The sequence below is a fragment of the Lithobates pipiens genome, unplaced genomic scaffold, assembly GCF_037356315.1.
Source record: "Lithobates pipiens isolate NorthernLeopardFrog02 unplaced genomic scaffold, aLitPip1_a1.2 Scaffold_18, whole genome shotgun sequence".
NCBI classification, from domain to species: Eukaryota; Metazoa; Chordata; class Amphibia; order Anura; family Ranidae; genus Lithobates; species Lithobates pipiens.
Window position 1 is genome coordinate 538,939,511 of NW_027507758.1, and position 18,102 is coordinate 538,957,612.

Genomic DNA, 18,102 nt, shown 5'->3' on the forward strand with positions numbered 1-18,102 from the left:
GAGTGAAGAGAAATACTCAGTACTTCCAGGTATTGGGGTTCATGTGACTCACTACCTCTACCTGTCATATCCCAGCACTGGTGATTGGCTACTCAGGCACCCAGCATTGTCACATGGGCATGGGGAGAGAGCTTATAGTACATGCTAAGTCGCAACCCCTGGCAGCCAGATGAAGATTGCCTTTAATGCAGTGGCTACACATTATACAATTTCCTTTAGATTCACCTTCAATTATGCAGTGTAAGGACCGGCCTGATTGCATACAAATTGAAAGTTTTTAGGTTTGACTTCATACTATATGATTTTGGCCAATCTAAAGGAAAATTGTACAAGAGAATTGTATAACAGAGCTGACGTATTTTTTTATTTTTTTTTATTTAACCCGCGGGGTTTGAAAAAAAAAAAAGTGTGTGCCCGCTCTAACAGTCAGCTTCTCTACAGAAGAGACAGAGATTTCAACAAAAAGCACCCAAACTGCTAATTATACCCTTTTACTGATTACACAATATGAATGAAAATTCGACATTGTCTCAGACTGCTTGTTGTGAAATAAATAATTTTTATTTTGTTGATATAAGAACATTGTATTTCCCCTAAAATCCAACATACATGATAAAGCAAAACAGATATTGTAATTCATTGCTAAGGAACCAGTTTTGCACTTGAAAGAGAAAATAACAGAACTCAGAGTTAGATCAATAAACAATAGAGGTGCGATAGCGATAAAACAATTACTGGGAGGGGAGCCTGGTGTATATTGGCCAATTATGCTTTGACGAGTGGTCTAGCAAGGTGTGCCAGTGTAAAGCAAACTGTAGTTTTTAGCTTAAGTTGGCCATACATTATACTATTTTTTTCTTCAATTTCCTTTAGATTTACCTTCAACTATGCAGTGCAAGGGCCTGCCTGATTGCGTACAAATTGAAAGTGTTTAGGTTAAATGGTTTTGGTCAATCTAAAGCTGGGTACACACAGGCCAAATGTTGGGAGACAACGGCTGGTTAAAAATAAAAACGGCCTACATTCAGCCTGAATGTATGTCGGTCTGCCCGACAGAAGCAGCCTGGAAAAACAGCACTGATCCCCGACTGACTCCTGATCAATGCTCTCAGCCAATGGCAGAAATGATTTACCCCCTTAATGACCAGACCACCCCCCCTCAGAACACAAACAGAACAGCAGGGAGAGGGCCGTCTTTAATATTGATTGGACCCTGAGCAAACATTTTCTTGGGCCCCCCTCCATGCAATTTCGCTATCCACCTGCTCTAACTGCTTTAGGACATACAATAAATAGCAGCTAGACTTAAAATCAATTTACTGAATCAGATCAGGCAGTGATTGAGATTGGTTGCCAGAGGTTACAGCTTATCATTACCGCTCACTGACTGGTTGCTAGAGGTTGCAGCACACATTACAGCTCACTGGTTAGTTGCTAGGGGATACAGCACATGCTTTCTGCTTGTTGATTGGTTGCTAGAGATTACTATGCATCAATACTTCCCACTGATTAGTTGCTGGAGGTTAATGCACATCATTACTGCTCACTGATTGGTTGCTAGAGGTTACAGCACATCATCTCCTCACTGCCTGGCCTGCACACCATGGACTTGGGTGGTGAGGGAACCTATCAATAGACAGAAAACTCCTAGGGATTCTAGAACTCCTGGGATCAGTGGCAGTGCTGGGGGGAGCGGAGGGTGTGATCAAAGGCAATGCTGAATTTTTTTACCGACTACCAATATAAAGAAGAGTTTTAACGCTGGTCACAAATGTAATAGGGGTTTACACTGGCCACTAATGTAATAGGAGCATTCACAGCCACCAATGTAAGGAGGGATTTACACTGACCACCAATGTAAGGGGGACATTCACACTGGCCACTAGTGTGAATGAAAGGATTGTACACCAAGCCCCAGTGTAATGAGAAGATTTACACTGACCACCAATGTAACTGAGACATTTACCTGTGTTCACATTTGTGTGTGTCGGGAACGCATGCAAAATTGCTTTCCTGACACCACAGAAACGTGCTGCCCTTTAGCAAATACACAGCACGGCCATTAATTGTTAATGACACCCTCATGCATCTGCTGGCTTGTGCCTTGGAACTGTGTGATTAAAAAGCATTGGGGACTTTCTTCTGCATTTCTAGCGCATAGAACAGCTCACTGAAATGAATTGGCTGCCCTACACGTGACCCACATCTTTATCCACCCTGTACACCTTTGCATCCTAAAGCCCCTGCTAACCTCTGCACCCCAAACCTCCCCCAACCTCTCCACTCCAACCTTCTACCCCCTTAACTCTACCTGCCTCCTCTGATCATCTTTGAACCCACCTTCCTTACCTCCATACATCCCCTCCTAGCTCACCTATGCACCCAAACTGTAATTCATTCTCTGCTTACCACTGCAAACCCCAATTTGCTTACCTTTGCAGAACACAATGATGTTAGGCTCAATGAACACAGTTGCAGGCAGGAATTTCAAGCGTGCCCCTTTATCTCCCCAGTGGGCAGCATTCAGTATAGGTGATGGTGGATATGACCTCAGAGGGGCATGATATACATATAAAAGCTGCCTTTATTTACATATCAATGCCGCTGATCCGTGGCTATTACATGTGAATGCTACCGCTATTTACATATCAATGCAGGTTATTTACATGTAAACACAGGGTCTGCAGGTGAGTCATCTGTACACAACAATAGGGCAGAGCTGGCCAGCATTAGTAGCAGCACTTCACACTGAAATATCAGGACACAACACAGGACTAAAACTTCAAGGGAATTTAAACTGGGATAGTTGTCAAGTATGAGATAGCTGTTTTGAGCCCCATAACAATGATTGGGCCCTGGGTAGCTGCCCCTTTTGCCCTGCCTTAAAGACGGCACTGGTGGGGCAGATTGCTGAACTAACCTTGCATGGTTAGTACAGCGGTTCCCGACCGTTGAACGGAAAAAAACTATAAGTGAGTACCCAGCTTAAAGTGGTATTAAACTGAAAAACATTTTTTACCTTAATGCATTGCTTTCAGTCTCCCTGTTCCCCCCCTCTTCCCTGTGTGAAGGGGAAGAGAGGGGAGAAGAGATCAGCGCTGTGCACGGCTGCATCTATTCTCCCCTCTTTTCCTCTTTACACTGAATTCAAGCAGAAGCAGGAACCATTGGCTCTTGTTGCTGTCAATCAAATGCAGTGAGGAGGAAGTGGGGGGGGGGGCTAAGTCCCACTGTTTAAGTCCTATGGAGCACGGCTCCATAGACACAATGGTCGGGAGCGCGAGGGCTACATTTTCCCCCATAACCAGTGGCTGGTAATCCCAAGAAGTAGAGCAGGAGTAGAGATTGCCTCCGGGGACCTGAGAAGAGGAGGACAGGGGACACTCTGTGCAATACTACTGCACAGAGCAGGTAAGTATAAAATGTTTATTATTTTCTTTTTTTTTTTATTGCCTTTAGTAAGACTTTATGGAAAATTGTACAAGAAAACTGTATAATGTATGACCTGCCTAACTCAAAGGGCAATCTCATCCTTAGGGAGAGCTCATTACCCTAGTAGGTGGCTCAAGTCAGCCCTATCATAAGTGGAACAAACTGGTCTCTGTCTTAGTCCATAGGGTTTAATATTGAGCTGAACCACCCTTTGCAGCTATAATAGCTTCAACTCTTCTGGGACAAGGTTTAGCAGTGTGTCTATGGGAATGTTTGACCATTCTTCAAGAAGCGCATTTGTGAGGTCAGACACTGATGTTGAATGAGAAGGCCTGGCTGGGAGTCTCCGCTCTAATTCATCCCAAAGGTGTTCTATCGGGTTGATGTCAGGTCTCTGTGCAGGCCAGTCAAATTCCTCCACCCAAACTTTCTCATCCATGTCTTTATGGACCTTGCTTTGTGCGCTGGTCCAAATCATTTGGTGGAGGGGGATTAGGGTGTAGGGTTGTTTTTCAGGGGTTGGGGCTTGGTCCCTTAGTTCCAGTGAAGGGAACTCTTAAGGTGTCAGCATACCAAGATATTTTGGACAATTTCATGCTTCCAACTTTGTGGGAACAGTTTGGGGATGGCCCCTTCCTGTTCCAACATGACTGCGCACCAGTGTACAAAGCAAGGTCCATAAAGACATGGATGAGCGAGTTTGGGGTGGAGGAACTTGACTGGCCTGCAAGGAGTCCTGATCTCAACCTGATAGAACACCTTTAGGGTGAATTAGAGCAGAGACTGTGAGCCAGGCCTTCTCGTCCAACATCAGTGCCTGACTTCACAAATGCACTTCTGGAAGAATGGTCGAACATTCCCATAGACACACTGCTAAACCTTGTGCGCAGCCTTCCCAGAAGAGTTGAAGCTGTTATAGCTGCAAAGGTCAGTATTGAACCCTACGGACTAAGACTGGGATGCCATTAATGTTCATGTGCGTGTAAAGGCAGACGCCCCATTACTTGTGGTTATACAGTGTAAATAGATCAGACCAAAATGAGGAACAAATGAGGAGGAAAGAGGAAAAGAGGGACTTTGCTACGAATCACGGACACTTGGGAGGTATGCTTTGATAATGAATTGATCCACAGTGCCTTCCGCTAAAGAGACTAAAGCCTGGTACACACTGCAAGTTTTTTTTTTCCGTTCAACCCAGCAGGTTGAATTAACAAAAACTGAAGAGCTCAGGAGGAGCCGCTGTACTAATGATCCAATGTTAGTACAGTGATCTCCTCTGCTGAGCTATTGTGTTCTGACAGGGGGACGGCCCTTTCACCAGAACATACCAGTCAGTAGATGATAGTGCCGAAAGGATGCCGGTCGGCAGACCTTTTTGCAGTCATTCTGTCAGACATGTTGCTATACACACGGGCCAAATGTTAGGCGGTTTCTATTGAACCAGATGATGCCGTCCAACATTCGGACCATGTGGACTAAGCACGGGGGATTTCAAAAATCATTATTGCTTGTTAAGAACATTTAAATACTTAAATGTCCATAGCCTGGTCCATAGCTACATCAGGAAGGACATCAGAAAGAGTTTATACCTCTATAAATGGGGCGTCTACCAAGCCAAATATATTTTTTGGAAAACTTGTAAATGTGCTCAAATGCATACAAATTCTTGGAGTTTCTGCGTATTCTCTTGCGGGTTGGTAATGTGAATTTAAAATTAGAAAGCACAGTCTGGCTGCACTTTAATTTCCCATAATGCATCCGTTTAACCCTTAACCAGGGCATTTCCATTTGTTTAAAAAGAATTCCATTTGATGCATTAACATACAGTGACCACACAAAAATAGGTGTCTGTAATACAACGCACCGCAATGTAATGTGCTGGCCTCTTTTTCTGGGGTGTACTCACACTTCTAAAAACAAAAGTGTTGTCAGATGTATCACCGAAAACCACAATACTGTGTATGTACTCTTAAGGCATGACTGGACGTTGAAATATTTGCTTCTGTTGTTGCACAAACTCAAAAAGAAAAAAAGAAACTCAGCCTGTTACAAGCAATTCATTTTAATTTATTCTGTAATTTTTTCCCACCGCTGGAGTATGCATGCCAACGCTGCTATATATAAGAGCAACAGAGTCGCAGGATGACAGAGTCCTTTTGAAAGGCATGATGTGAGCACCCCCTCTTGGCATAAAGTCTGTGTGAGTGCCATCACTTTGTTCACGCTGGTCTCTGGTTTAAATTAAATTCCAAGCAAAGCAAGGTCAGTCCAGAAAATCTCTTGGAATACACACAGGAAGAAGCGTTCGGTTGAAAGCCCTCTTGCACTTTTACACATAAAAATAGTAGATTTAAATAGTTTGTGTTATTTTTGCAGAATAGTCTTTTTTTTTTGTGCATATATAGTTCAGCATTTAATTTTGGAAGGTTTCAGTTCTTTGACTTGTGTGTGGAGGGTTTTGTGAACTGCCAAAGTCCTAGATTGACAAAATCCTTTGCCACACTCTTGACACTTGAATGGCTTTTCTTTTGAGTGGATGTACCTGAAATAACACAAAGGTTAAATATTTAGGTGTGTTCTGTATAGCTTTGCCAGTAGCTTAAAGGCTTAGTTCACCCCCAAATTGATATTTCAGTTCTTGATGGATGCTGAGCAGTAAAATGTCCACCTCTTTTTCACATCGTTTGGGTGCGTTGTGTGTGGTTGAGTTCCCAGACCCACCCAATGCTACAGCCTATATAAAGGGGACTTAGGCTGGCCATACATTAGACAATTTTCCTAAGATTCATCAAAACCATATGATATGAGGTCAATCCTAAATACTTTCAAATTGTATGCAAGCAAGCAGGCCCTTGTACTTAATATTAGTAGATACATCTAAAAAAGCATGAAAGTTGTATAATGTATGGCCAGCGTTCCTCTTCCTGTTGGATTGTAAATTTTAAATGAAGAAAAATGTTCCTCATATTTGGAAAAAGCATGGAGAAGCAGCGCCAGCAACCAGGAAATACATATTTGGCCTCCGTCATTTATTTTTATTTTTTTTAATGGCAAATCAACACACAAGATCTATCAAAAGCTGAAATATCTAATTCTGAGTTTGATACTTTAAATTTCACATGGAAATCTTAAACTTTTGATGACTATGAAACAACAAGCTTGGCTGTCAGTGGGCCATCAGTTGACCTGCTGGAACTTTTAGTTGTTCTATTAAGGAACTACAATTCGCTCTGTTATTCCTGCATGAGATTGCTAGGGATTATAGTTCCAAATTGTAAGATGGGGGTAGGGGTCCTCCAGGGGGTAGTTGATGAGGCATTATCAACATAGGTTGTCAACCTCAAATAGATCTACAGCACAGATAACTGAGCCATTGTGGACATATTGCAGTTCAACCTGGATTACTGCAAACCAAATTTGTACGAGGTGGGAGTGAGACAAATATCCTAAAACTCTGTTATTCCCACCACAGATACAAATCACCATACAAGATCTGGCTTTAGCGTAGGTCACTGTGCTTCTCATATTTGAAGTAAGTTTGTAGTATGGCATTGCAAAGAGCAATGGTAAGTGTAGCGACCCTTAGTAACCAATCAAAACATATATTTTACTTTGTTAAATTCAATAAACTAAAATTGCATTGAGCAGTTCAGTAAGGTAACTGCAGGTAATAACTTTTGTTTATCAGTTTTAGTTAAGTCAACCTAAATGATGGAAAGACCATTTGGAAAACCATCTTTCAAGTATATTACCATAGATCACCAATGTCTAAAAAAACAGCATATTTTAATAAATACTCAAAATACCACAAGCAAAAAGAGAACTCATCAAAGACAAAGAAAAAGACTTGAGTGTGAATACAATTCAACTGAGAATTGTGGTCTTTATGCAGTAAATGAGTGTAAAGATCAGTGGTGTGTGACAACTAATCAGAAAACAGTTTTCAAAATCAACATAGGAAAACTTCTGATAAGTCCATTATCTGACCCTTGGAAGACCTTTTTCAACAGATGAACATGTCCATGTGGTGCATGTTGGGAGATCTAACAGTCTGTGACATGAAGGCCTGGATGGTCTGGGCTCAGTCAAGAACGACTCAGGATAAACCTTTTTTAAAAGCATTGTCAATACCCTAATCCTAGTCAAAATGCTACTATGATCATTATACCTCCATAATCGAAAGGCCACAATTTGTGTGTCCTTGCATGCCTATATTAAGGACTGTGAGATATTTTGGCAGATATGACATTTGTCCATTTTTATGTGTGGACTGGAACACAAATCCTTCTGAAATGTTTCTCATCCCAAATTCAAATTTTTAACTATACAGTTCTGAGCTAAATGACACCTATTACTTTCCCACTTATATAAATAGTTCACACAGTCCAACACTCCTTTCTAGAAGTTCATTAACCCATCCACTATACCAGTGTTTCTCAACTCCAGTCCTCAAGGCGCACCAACAGGTCATGTTTTCAGGATTTCCCTCAGATGAAACGGCTGTGGTAATTATTAAGGCAGCGAAACTAAATTGCCTGTGCAAAATAATGGTAAGTCTGAAAACATGACCTGTTGGGGTGCCTTGAGGACTGGAGTTGAGAAACACTGCACTATACAATAATGAGGACAATCAAACGTGATTGTTAAAGCATTATACTGTGAGGGTAACCATCCTCAACCTTGCTGCTTAATCAAGAAGTATGAGGAATCTGCTTATCCTTATTAATTTTAAATAATGCAAGAACCCATCCTGTCTATTCTGTCAGAAAAAGGAAGTGTAAACATTGCTCTTTTTTCTGTGGAAAAAATAAATAAATGATCAATAACCGATCACAAAAATAAGCTGGTAAATAGCATAGAGGAATGAGCTTTCACAACACTTATAAATGCTTGTTATCTCTGTGGATACCTTGCCCATTTGTCAACAGCAATGCCAAAATTTATCACAGCACTATCATATATTGTGTCCTCTCTAGCCAACCTGCCTACAACTGAATTGTCATTGACTTCTGTTGGTTGAAGAACATCACTGACCTTTGTTAAGTAAGCTCCTTCTTTGTTTTATAGAATTAAAATTAAACATTTTTAATACACAAATTCTTTTAAGTGAATGACCGTCCCCTCTATTTCAGGAAACAAATCACCAATGCTGAACAAGTGGACACCTACCTGTGGTCTCTGAGATGGTCCTGTCTCCGGAAAGCCTTGTGGCAAATGTCACATGTGTAAGGTCTTTCATCTGTGTGGGTTCTCTCATGAATAAGAAGGTTGTAGGACTTTGTGAAGTGCCTCCCACAGAATTTACACACAAATTCTTTCTTGGTTTTAGAAGGTAACCTTCCACGTGTCGGCTTCTTTTCAGGAGTCAGCTTGGTGACGTCAAGAAGCGCTCCCATGGCTGGAGGAGACCCCTGCCCATCCAGCTGGTTTAGCTTACAAGGGTCCTCTTGGGTGGCTGCAACTGCTAGGTTGGCAAAGTCAAACCTAGGCTTGGTTTTGCCATGTAAGGAGTCATGTTTAGGGTGGATGACATGGGGAAAAAGTGGAAAGCCTGGGAACTGGAACCTGGTGTCTATCAGGCTGGCAGACCCTGGCACTTTGGAGAAGGATGACCTGGGCAGGTGCAGAGTTGGGTATCCCAATGTCCATTGGTGAAGATGAACAGCATGCAGGGCGCTGAACCCATACAGATTAGGGAGATGGTCTGCGGGCACTGGCAGCCCATTAAAAGCTTGGAGAAAGGAGTAGTTGGTAAGTTGGAGAGATGGGTGAATAGGCACTGGAGCTGGCAGAGTTTTGCTAGCCATTGTTGTCCTAGGAAGAACTTCACTAGCGAGTCTCCACAGGATGGCACCAAGATGTCTGTTCAAAAAATAAAATTCAGTTACACACTGTATCTAACCTTATATAGAAAACATTGTACACTTACATTAAAGGAAACATATAGTGGTGGATTTACTAAAGGCAAATAGATTGTACACTTTGCTAGGGGAATAAAAAACAGCATTTTTTGCTGGCATAAGATTGTATGATGGAAATCACCAGAGCTTTACCACATTCAATAAAAGCTCTGTGGAAAATGAATAAAACTGCACTTGCACAGTCTACTTGGCTTTAGTAAATCCACCTCACAATGTTCTTTCAGTGAGCACATATTATAAGTAAACATCACTGGGGTTGATTTACTAAAACTGAAACTGGAGTGGAGAGTGCAAAATCAGGTGCAGCTATGCATAGAAACCAATCAACTTCCAGATTTTTTTTTTGTCAAAGCTTACAACAAGCTGAAGTTAGAAGCTGATTGGCTACCATGCTCAGCTTCACCAGATTTTTCAGTCTCCAGTTTTAGTATATCAATCCCACAAAATTTACCAGAAATTAGAGACAAGTTTAATGTATGCTTTGCTATGTGACTCTCACATTTTCATGTAATTGCTCTGCAACATGTAGGATATTGTGTTAAATTTAAAGATGTGTAGATTAGGCACTAGAGACGTAGGTTGACCATTATAATTGGTCTTCATTCCTGCTGGGATAAGATATGATCCACATAGGGAGTGCATTGCTTTCAGTTAGTCGGCCAACTCATAAGAGTTGATTTACTGAAAGAGAGCAGAATTTTGCAGAGTAATGAAATAAGCTGAAGTTGTATTCACTTCAGTTATTCAATTATGTACAAGCAAATGCCCGCATCTTTTACTTCTGCTGAGCATAATTTGGTATATAAACTGAAGTGAGCTTTACCATATTAACTAAGCTAAGTGAACATTCACTTTGCAAAGTTTAAATTATCTACTTTTTAGTAAACCCAATAGACTTGTATTGTCATAAAAAGCAGCAAAGCAGGACCCTAGTGTAGCATTGCAAAGAGCCTAAAAGATACATAAAAGGCATGTATAATAAGCATAAATATATACATATTATTATATATTGAACTGATTTTTAGCATACACAGACCAATATCTTCCCAAATAATACAAAGATTTCTCAGATTTAATAGCAGTTAAATGTATGGATGCCCAATGTTGCTAAATAGGCACAAAGTAACAGAATAAGGGTGAAAAAATAAAAGACGAAAAATAAAATAAAAAAATATTCACTTTATAATTATAAACAGCAATGTACCGCAGTGTGATGTGAACACCGCTTGAACTTGATTTTACCTCCCCCAATATCAACATGGTTCATAATTATGAAAGCTAACCAACTGTGTACAGTTGAGTTCCACAGTCAGCCAACGATGCTAACAGTGTGCCTTTCACAAATAAGTAATAAGCAGACAAAGTCTGAATATTCTATTTTATATATATATATATATATATATATATATATATATATATATATATATATATGTGTGTGTATTTATTTGATTCAAGATACATATAGAGCAAGAGAAACAGACAGAGAGAAAGAGTGAGATATGTTACATGTGTAAATAACATATTATCTATGTAATGATGTATTATATATTTAACATATATATATATATATATATATATATATATATATATATATATATATATATATATATATATATATATATATATATATATATATATATATATACATATATAGGTGTGTGTGTCATTGATTCAGATATACATAGATACATATATATATATATATATATATTTATATATATATATATATATATATATATATATATATATATATATATGTATATAGGGAGAGGGAGGGAGAGAGAAAGAGAAGGAGAGAAGAGAGCTAGAAAGATATGTTACATGTCTAAATGACATATTATGGATCTATGTAATGTGTTATACATTTAATTTATATATATATATATATATATATATATATATATATATATATATATATATATATATATATATATATATATATATATGTGTGTGTGTGTGTTATTGATTTGGATATATATATATATATATATATATATATATATATATATATATATATATATATATACTATATTTATTAGAACTGGCCAACCAAAAATAAAAGAGCTACTGGCCATGCAGCAGTTTACATAGTATTTCTCAGATTCTCTTTCTCTCTGGGGTTGATTTACTAATTAAGTTTTGACAAAAAAAAAAAACTGGAAGCGGATTGGTTTCACTGCAGAGCTGCACCAGATTCTACACTCGCCAGTAAATCAACCCCCCTGTGTCCACATCAATATCACTATGCAATAACAAATGCTGTCAGATTGGGGCCATTTTGAATTATTATCAGTAGTGTTGAGAGCCTGCACTTTTTTTTACTGCTATAGTTTAAATAAAAGGTACCAAATCCACTAAATTTCTACTGCTTAGTACTGGGCAATGGCAACAATCATTTAAAATGTATGCATTTTATTTATTTGCAGTCTGCTCTAAAACACTATGGTCCTGCCTTCCATATGACAAGCGCAATTTGTATCATAGACATGTATAGATATAAACTAGTGGTATATAAATATAAACTTCTGAGCATTTTCCAGAACACAGCAGCTGATTCTGATACCAGAAAGTGGATAGGAGAACAGTGGAAAGCCTATATAGTGCAGACTTTGCCCCCATAGCTCCCTGGAGAAGGGATTGCTGGTGGCAGAGTGCTGACTATGATACTAAGGGGTCTTACCTGAGGATGGACTGGTCTCTGAACAGATGTAAGACCCACTAGGCACTTATCTGCCTCTTCTGTAACACCTAGGGGAAAGACAGAAACACCTATGTATAAGAAACAAATACAAACAGGTACTGCTACATATATAGGACAAGATAGCCCCCATTATCTGCTCTGGTCTACCTGAACTGGTCTAAAAAATAAAAAAAAGGATGAATTAACAAAGTGTAAAATATATTTTGAGCTAAACTAGATCTGGTCCCCAGCAATCAATTGTTGTTTTTGTTTTTATTCACTGATAAAAAATGAATTCATATACATTAAAATCATTAGGGACCTTTAATAAATCAGCAACGCAGGGGTGGTAAAGGTTTGGCACAGAAAGCCTTTAATTAGTACACATCATTGTATTTTTACCCTTATCAGCTACTAATGTCAGAATGATATTACAAAATCACCTTACATCTGAATTAGTTGTATTACACATTGGATATATAAACAGTACACATTTCCTCCTAATATCTTCACAATTCCTTTTTTTTTTAAATACATACTCAGCTAACACATCGGGATAAGGACACTTATCTTTCCTTAAAAGTTATTTTCAGTTGAATTCAATGAGAATTAAAGCATGACAGTTGCAAAATAAAGGTCTTTATCCTTGTGTTAAAGCTTTGTGAATTCAGCCCATTGCGTTTTATTGGAGAATAATTAACTTTATTTTAGCCTCTGTGACTGTAATTTTCAGGTCTCGTTAAAAGCAACCGATATTAACAGTTGCTTTTTTTAAAAAAAATAAGAATACTTATCCTGTTTGCTTGCTCTATGTATTCAGCCAGGATTGTAATAAATAAAACACGACATTTTTAACCCTTATATCATTGATAATTCTAGCTAAAAGTTATTCTAAATTCGTTCCTTTTACTGATTTTCTCACCCTTTTAATAGTTTTGCTAACTCCTATATTCCTATGCTGACCCTGCCAGCAAGTGTATGAGGATTTCCAGTTTTATACTTTAATTTTCCCGAATTGGAACTCTGCAAGACAACCAAACCTGTTATCCACCTCCATAAGATAACACAAGAAACGATTTCTTATTATGGATCAATGGCGGACAAGCAGTGGTGGAATCACTCAGCGAATTTCCACCACTTTCTGGAGGCTACATCCATGTAACTTTATATTTACTACATTAATATTCATAAGGATTCGGGCGCCTTCAGCTCCATCTTAGTAAATAGGAATGTTTTATTAAACTACACTACAGTATTTGTTTGAGAACGTTTAGAATGTAACTATCGTTCTGTACTACTTGTGTTACATTATTATCATAGGAACGATTTACTAAGACTTTGCTCCTTGTCTGCGAGGGTCTCCTCTCTTACAAACAAACCGGTCTTGGAATTATATAAAAATACAAATTTAAAAAAAAATTAAAATCTTTAGAAGTCCATTTTTTTTATTTGTTTCAAAATATGCAATTGGCTTTATTTTATTTATTTTTTAATAATTGTCCCAATGTTATTTAAACGAATAAGATGTTTTAACTAATTACAGTCGGGCGAAAATACAGATGTTAACCTCTGCGGGTTTGCTTATTTTTCCTTTTAAATATAAAACGAATATATCAATTGTATTTCTTTTGTTGTTTTTAATAATAAAATTCTATTTTATTTTCAAGTATATTAACCAGCGTCTATAAATTGTATAACTGGGAAAACCGAATACAGGATCTATTGATTGCGATGCCTTTTATCACCTTTATGGAAGCAGATCCTTAGCAATCTTCAAACAGATCCAGCCTGAGTTATCTCTACCCCTCAGCAATAAAAAGAAGTCCAATTTTTTTAAACACAAGCCTTGGTTGCTGAGTAATTGGGAGCAGACCACTTGTGTACAGACACAAGGCTGAAACAAACCGGGCCGTGCCAACATAAATTTACCCTACAAAATGATCATAAACTTGAAAGACTCCATCTGTCCTCGCCTCTCAGACCCCTCACAAGACTCTCTAATAGAAATGAAACGCTCACTTGCCATTGTGTACAGGCTGTCTGGGAGAGGAGTTCTTTTTTTTTTTTTTCAGAGAAAATGAAGCTATTTTGCATTGCCAGTCCTTGGCTTGTAGTCTTGGAGAAACTTTTAAAGTATCAATCACAAGCCTAATTGCATGGGGTGTGTAATCTGCTATTGTACAAATCAGACTGATTATGAGCTCAATTCAAAGTGACACAGAGCACCCAGCACACACACAAACACCATCTACACAAAGAGATAGATAGATAGATAAATAGATAGATAGATAGATAGATAGATAGATAGATAGATAGATAGATAGATAGATAGATAGATAGATAGATAGATAGATAGATACATAGATACATAGATACATAGATACATACATAGATACATACATACATACACACATACATAGAAAATGCAAGTGCATATTAATATAAATTCAATAATATAATTTAAAAAATCAAAATACAGGGAATATTCATACATAGAGGTCATAATTCCCCAAATTGTTAAATTCTTATAATATTATATATATATTTGGGTTGAACTAAATGGACTGGTTCAACCAGATTAACTATGTAACGATGGCTGGCCGTACATTAGACAATTGTCTTGTTCAATTTTGCTTTAGATTTGCCTTCAACTATGTATTACAAGGGCCTGCCTGATTGCAAACAAATTGAAAGTGTTTAAGTCTGACCTCATATTATATGGTTTTGGTAAATCTAAAGGAAAATTGTACAAAGAAATTGTATCATGTATGGCCAGCCTTAGTCTGTCTGTCTGTCTATCTATCTATCTATCTATATATCTATCTATCTATCTATCTATCTATCTATCTATCTATCTATCTATCTATCTATCTATCTATCAATTCTCTCTCTCTATATATATATATATATATTTTTTTTTTTAACATACCCAAATTGTATGTACATATATAATACATATGCATACTATATATTTATTATAACACAGTTACCCAAGGTGTGTAATATATATGTGTAACTCTCTCTGTCTCTTTCTCTCTCTCTATATATATATATATATATATATATATATATGTGTGTGTGTGTGTATATATGTATATATATCTATGTGTATATATATATATACTTTTTATAACATAGGTACCCAAATTGTGTATACATATAATGCCTATGCATACTATATAATGCATATATATATATATATATATATATATATATATATATATATAGGGAGAGAGAGAGAGAGAGAGAGAGAGAGAGAGAGAGAGAGAGAGAGAGATTTCCACAACAAAAAGAATCTCACAAAAATCACATATTTATATTAATGCACATTTTAATGGTGGGAATGTTTTTTGGTGCATTGACCAATTAAACCATGGTTATAATTTTCAAATTCCACTCATAAAAAAGATGGTGATTGCATTAATCACCTATGTGGGTCAGTCAGTATTCTGCTGTCATGTATTGGTATATTATTACTAGTCTTGTCTAAAGCACCATACACACTATCAGATTTTCTGCTGATTTTTTCCTTCAGATTTACCAAAACCATGTAGTGCAAGGGCCTGCCTGATTGCATACAAATTGAAACTCCTAAGGTTTGACCTCATATTATATGGTTTTGGTAAATCTGAAGGAAATAATCAGCAGAAAATCTGATAGTGTGTATGGATGGCTTTATAAGCACTGGACTCAACCTACACATATTAAGATAAAAACATTCTGCAGCTTGTTCATATGGTGAATCAGTATGTTGTATGTAGGTTGTTTCACCTTTGCATCAAGCTAAAAAAGTATATAAGTCTTTCTGGTAAGCAAGAGTTTATTTTCATCCCCATCCTCATATTTTTCAGCAGTGCAGAGGATGATGACCTGCTGGACATATGACTGTAGAGACTCATCTCTTCATAACTGGAGCACTTCCAATGCACAATACTGCTAAAATGATGGATTGCATGCACTATCTTGGGGTTGATAAGATGACTCCTTAATGGTTCTTGCTACAAGCCTGTATATATAAATATATATAAATAAATATATATATATATATATATATATATATATATATATATATATATAGTTGCTAATTTATATACTTTGCTCGCCTACATACAAAACCACAATACAATAACTTATCTTTCTTAGGACTGTGCATATGCACCTGTACATGGTAGTAGTAATAGCAACACATAGTAGTAGTTTAGTAGCTTGTCTTTAATTCTACAAGTGTTGAAGGTGTTTTTCAATATTTATATCATATATCATACACATATATTACTGATGCTACATACAGGTGCTTGTTCCTCAAGCATCTTCACTATAACTGACTCTGCATTAATTACTATTACATTTTTTTTTACTATAATCACTGCATTTAGGAACCTCATCATGAAAGTTTTCCAAATCAAATATCCCTCCTTTTCAGTACACTATACGTGTCTAGTTCAGGCACACATATGAAATGTAACACATCTACAAAAACGTAGCCCAGCCAATGCAAAACACTCCAAATCCTGTCTTTGGGGCTGATTTACTACAGCAGCAGAACATGTTCATATTGCCGGATGAATGTTCGTTTGGCTTAGTGAATAAGGTGGATGTGTTCACTTCCATCATCTAGTTATGTGCTAGACAAACCGGAATTTTCTGCGTTTCTGAGCACAGGATTGAATATTCAGAATAAACATGGCCTCACCTTATTTATTAGTACAGGAAACTACTCATTTAATAATAAATGACTTCCATACACTGAGATAAGTGTATAGAAAAGGAAGAAAGAGCAGCACGTCTGAAAGGCAATAGATGCTGTAAAGCTCCCCCAGCCCAGCTATAGCATGCATGCAAGAAAACAGCAGAAAACTCCACTTCTCCATGTATAATACATACAAGCCAGTGCAGCAATGCAATAGATAATGTGCACACAGAGGAGCCAATGTAAAGGCAGCTTTACCTGGATCAGGTATGATGTCCCCTAATGTCAGGGCTGGCTGGAGGGTTAGAGGTGGTGAAATCACAAATGCAGGCTCTATAGTGGTAAGGATCTGGGGGTACCCAGCTGTCATGCTCTGTCCCAGCTCCCCCAGTTGTTGCTGTTGGTGGCCGGGCTCGCTGCTGCACATCCAAGCTCTCAAGTGACCCACAAAGTCATTCTCCAAGAGCTGCTGCTGCTCTGTGACTTCCAGCAAGACTTTCTACAACTCAACTGAACTTTTTCTGCCAGCCGCCTCCTTATTTTAAGCAGCCAGCGCGCATGCGCAGGAGTGCAGTTTAGCCAGCCCCTTGCTCAGTCCCAGAAGTTTATATCAGAGAAGAAGGAGAGAGCTTTTACGTTCTCTTCTGTGTCTGCAACATGCCCAAGGCAGATGTGAGCAACCTGCCAAGTGCTGCAATTTATTGCTGGGACTTGTAGTTACAACGCAGCAGGACACACACACACCGGTGAAATCACAGATTTACAATATAAAGTTATAAATACAACACATATGCTCTATGTTATATACTGACACTGATACATGAAACGTTTATACCGACAGCATTATTTTCTCGATGCCACTCAATCATAACCAAATAGAAGTTTAGGGACTAAAAATCCTAATAAGAAAAAAGGAAAAGTGAACAAATGTATTCTGGATCTGAGCAGATGAAATGATCAGAACAAATAATTCACAGCGAGTGGAAGTACTTATGGGAACACTTAGGGCACGAGCAGAAATTTGAATGTACTTGTGTCGTTTTATATATATATATATATATATATATATATATATATATATATATATATATATATATATATATATTAGTGTTGCACGCTGGAAAGAAAGAAAGAAAGAAAGAAAGAAAGAAAGAAAGAAAGAAGGAAAGGAGAAAAGAGAAAAAAAGAAAGAAAGAAAGAAAGAAAGAAAGAAAGAAAGAAAGAAAGGAGAAAAGAGAAAAAAAGAAAGAGAGGGAGAAAAGAGAAAAAAAAGAAGAAAGAAAGAAGGAAAGAAAGAAAGAAAGAAAGAAAAGAGAAAAAAAAAGAAAGAAAGAGAGAAAGAAGAAAAGCAAAAAAAAAAGAGAGAGACAAAGAAAGAA

At 37.6% G+C, this 18,102-nt stretch overlaps 1 protein-coding gene across 1 annotated transcript; it reads right to left on the minus strand.

Moving 5' to 3' along the window:
- Positions 1–5,478: 5,478 nt before the first annotated feature.
- Positions 5,479–17,221, minus strand: OSR1 (odd-skipped related transcription factor 1). Its single transcript, XM_077488824.1, has 4 exons — positions 16,982–17,221; positions 12,034–12,101; positions 8,602–9,294; positions 5,479–5,974 (listed from the first exon to the last, which is right to left on the minus strand). The coding sequence occupies exons 3-4, from the start codon at positions 9,237–9,239 to the stop codon at positions 5,839–5,841; spliced, it is 774 nt and encodes a 257-aa protein (XP_077344950.1). The 5' UTR covers positions 9,240–9,294; positions 12,034–12,101; positions 16,982–17,221; the 3' UTR covers positions 5,479–5,838.
- Between the last annotated feature and the right edge of the window lie 881 nt (positions 17,222–18,102).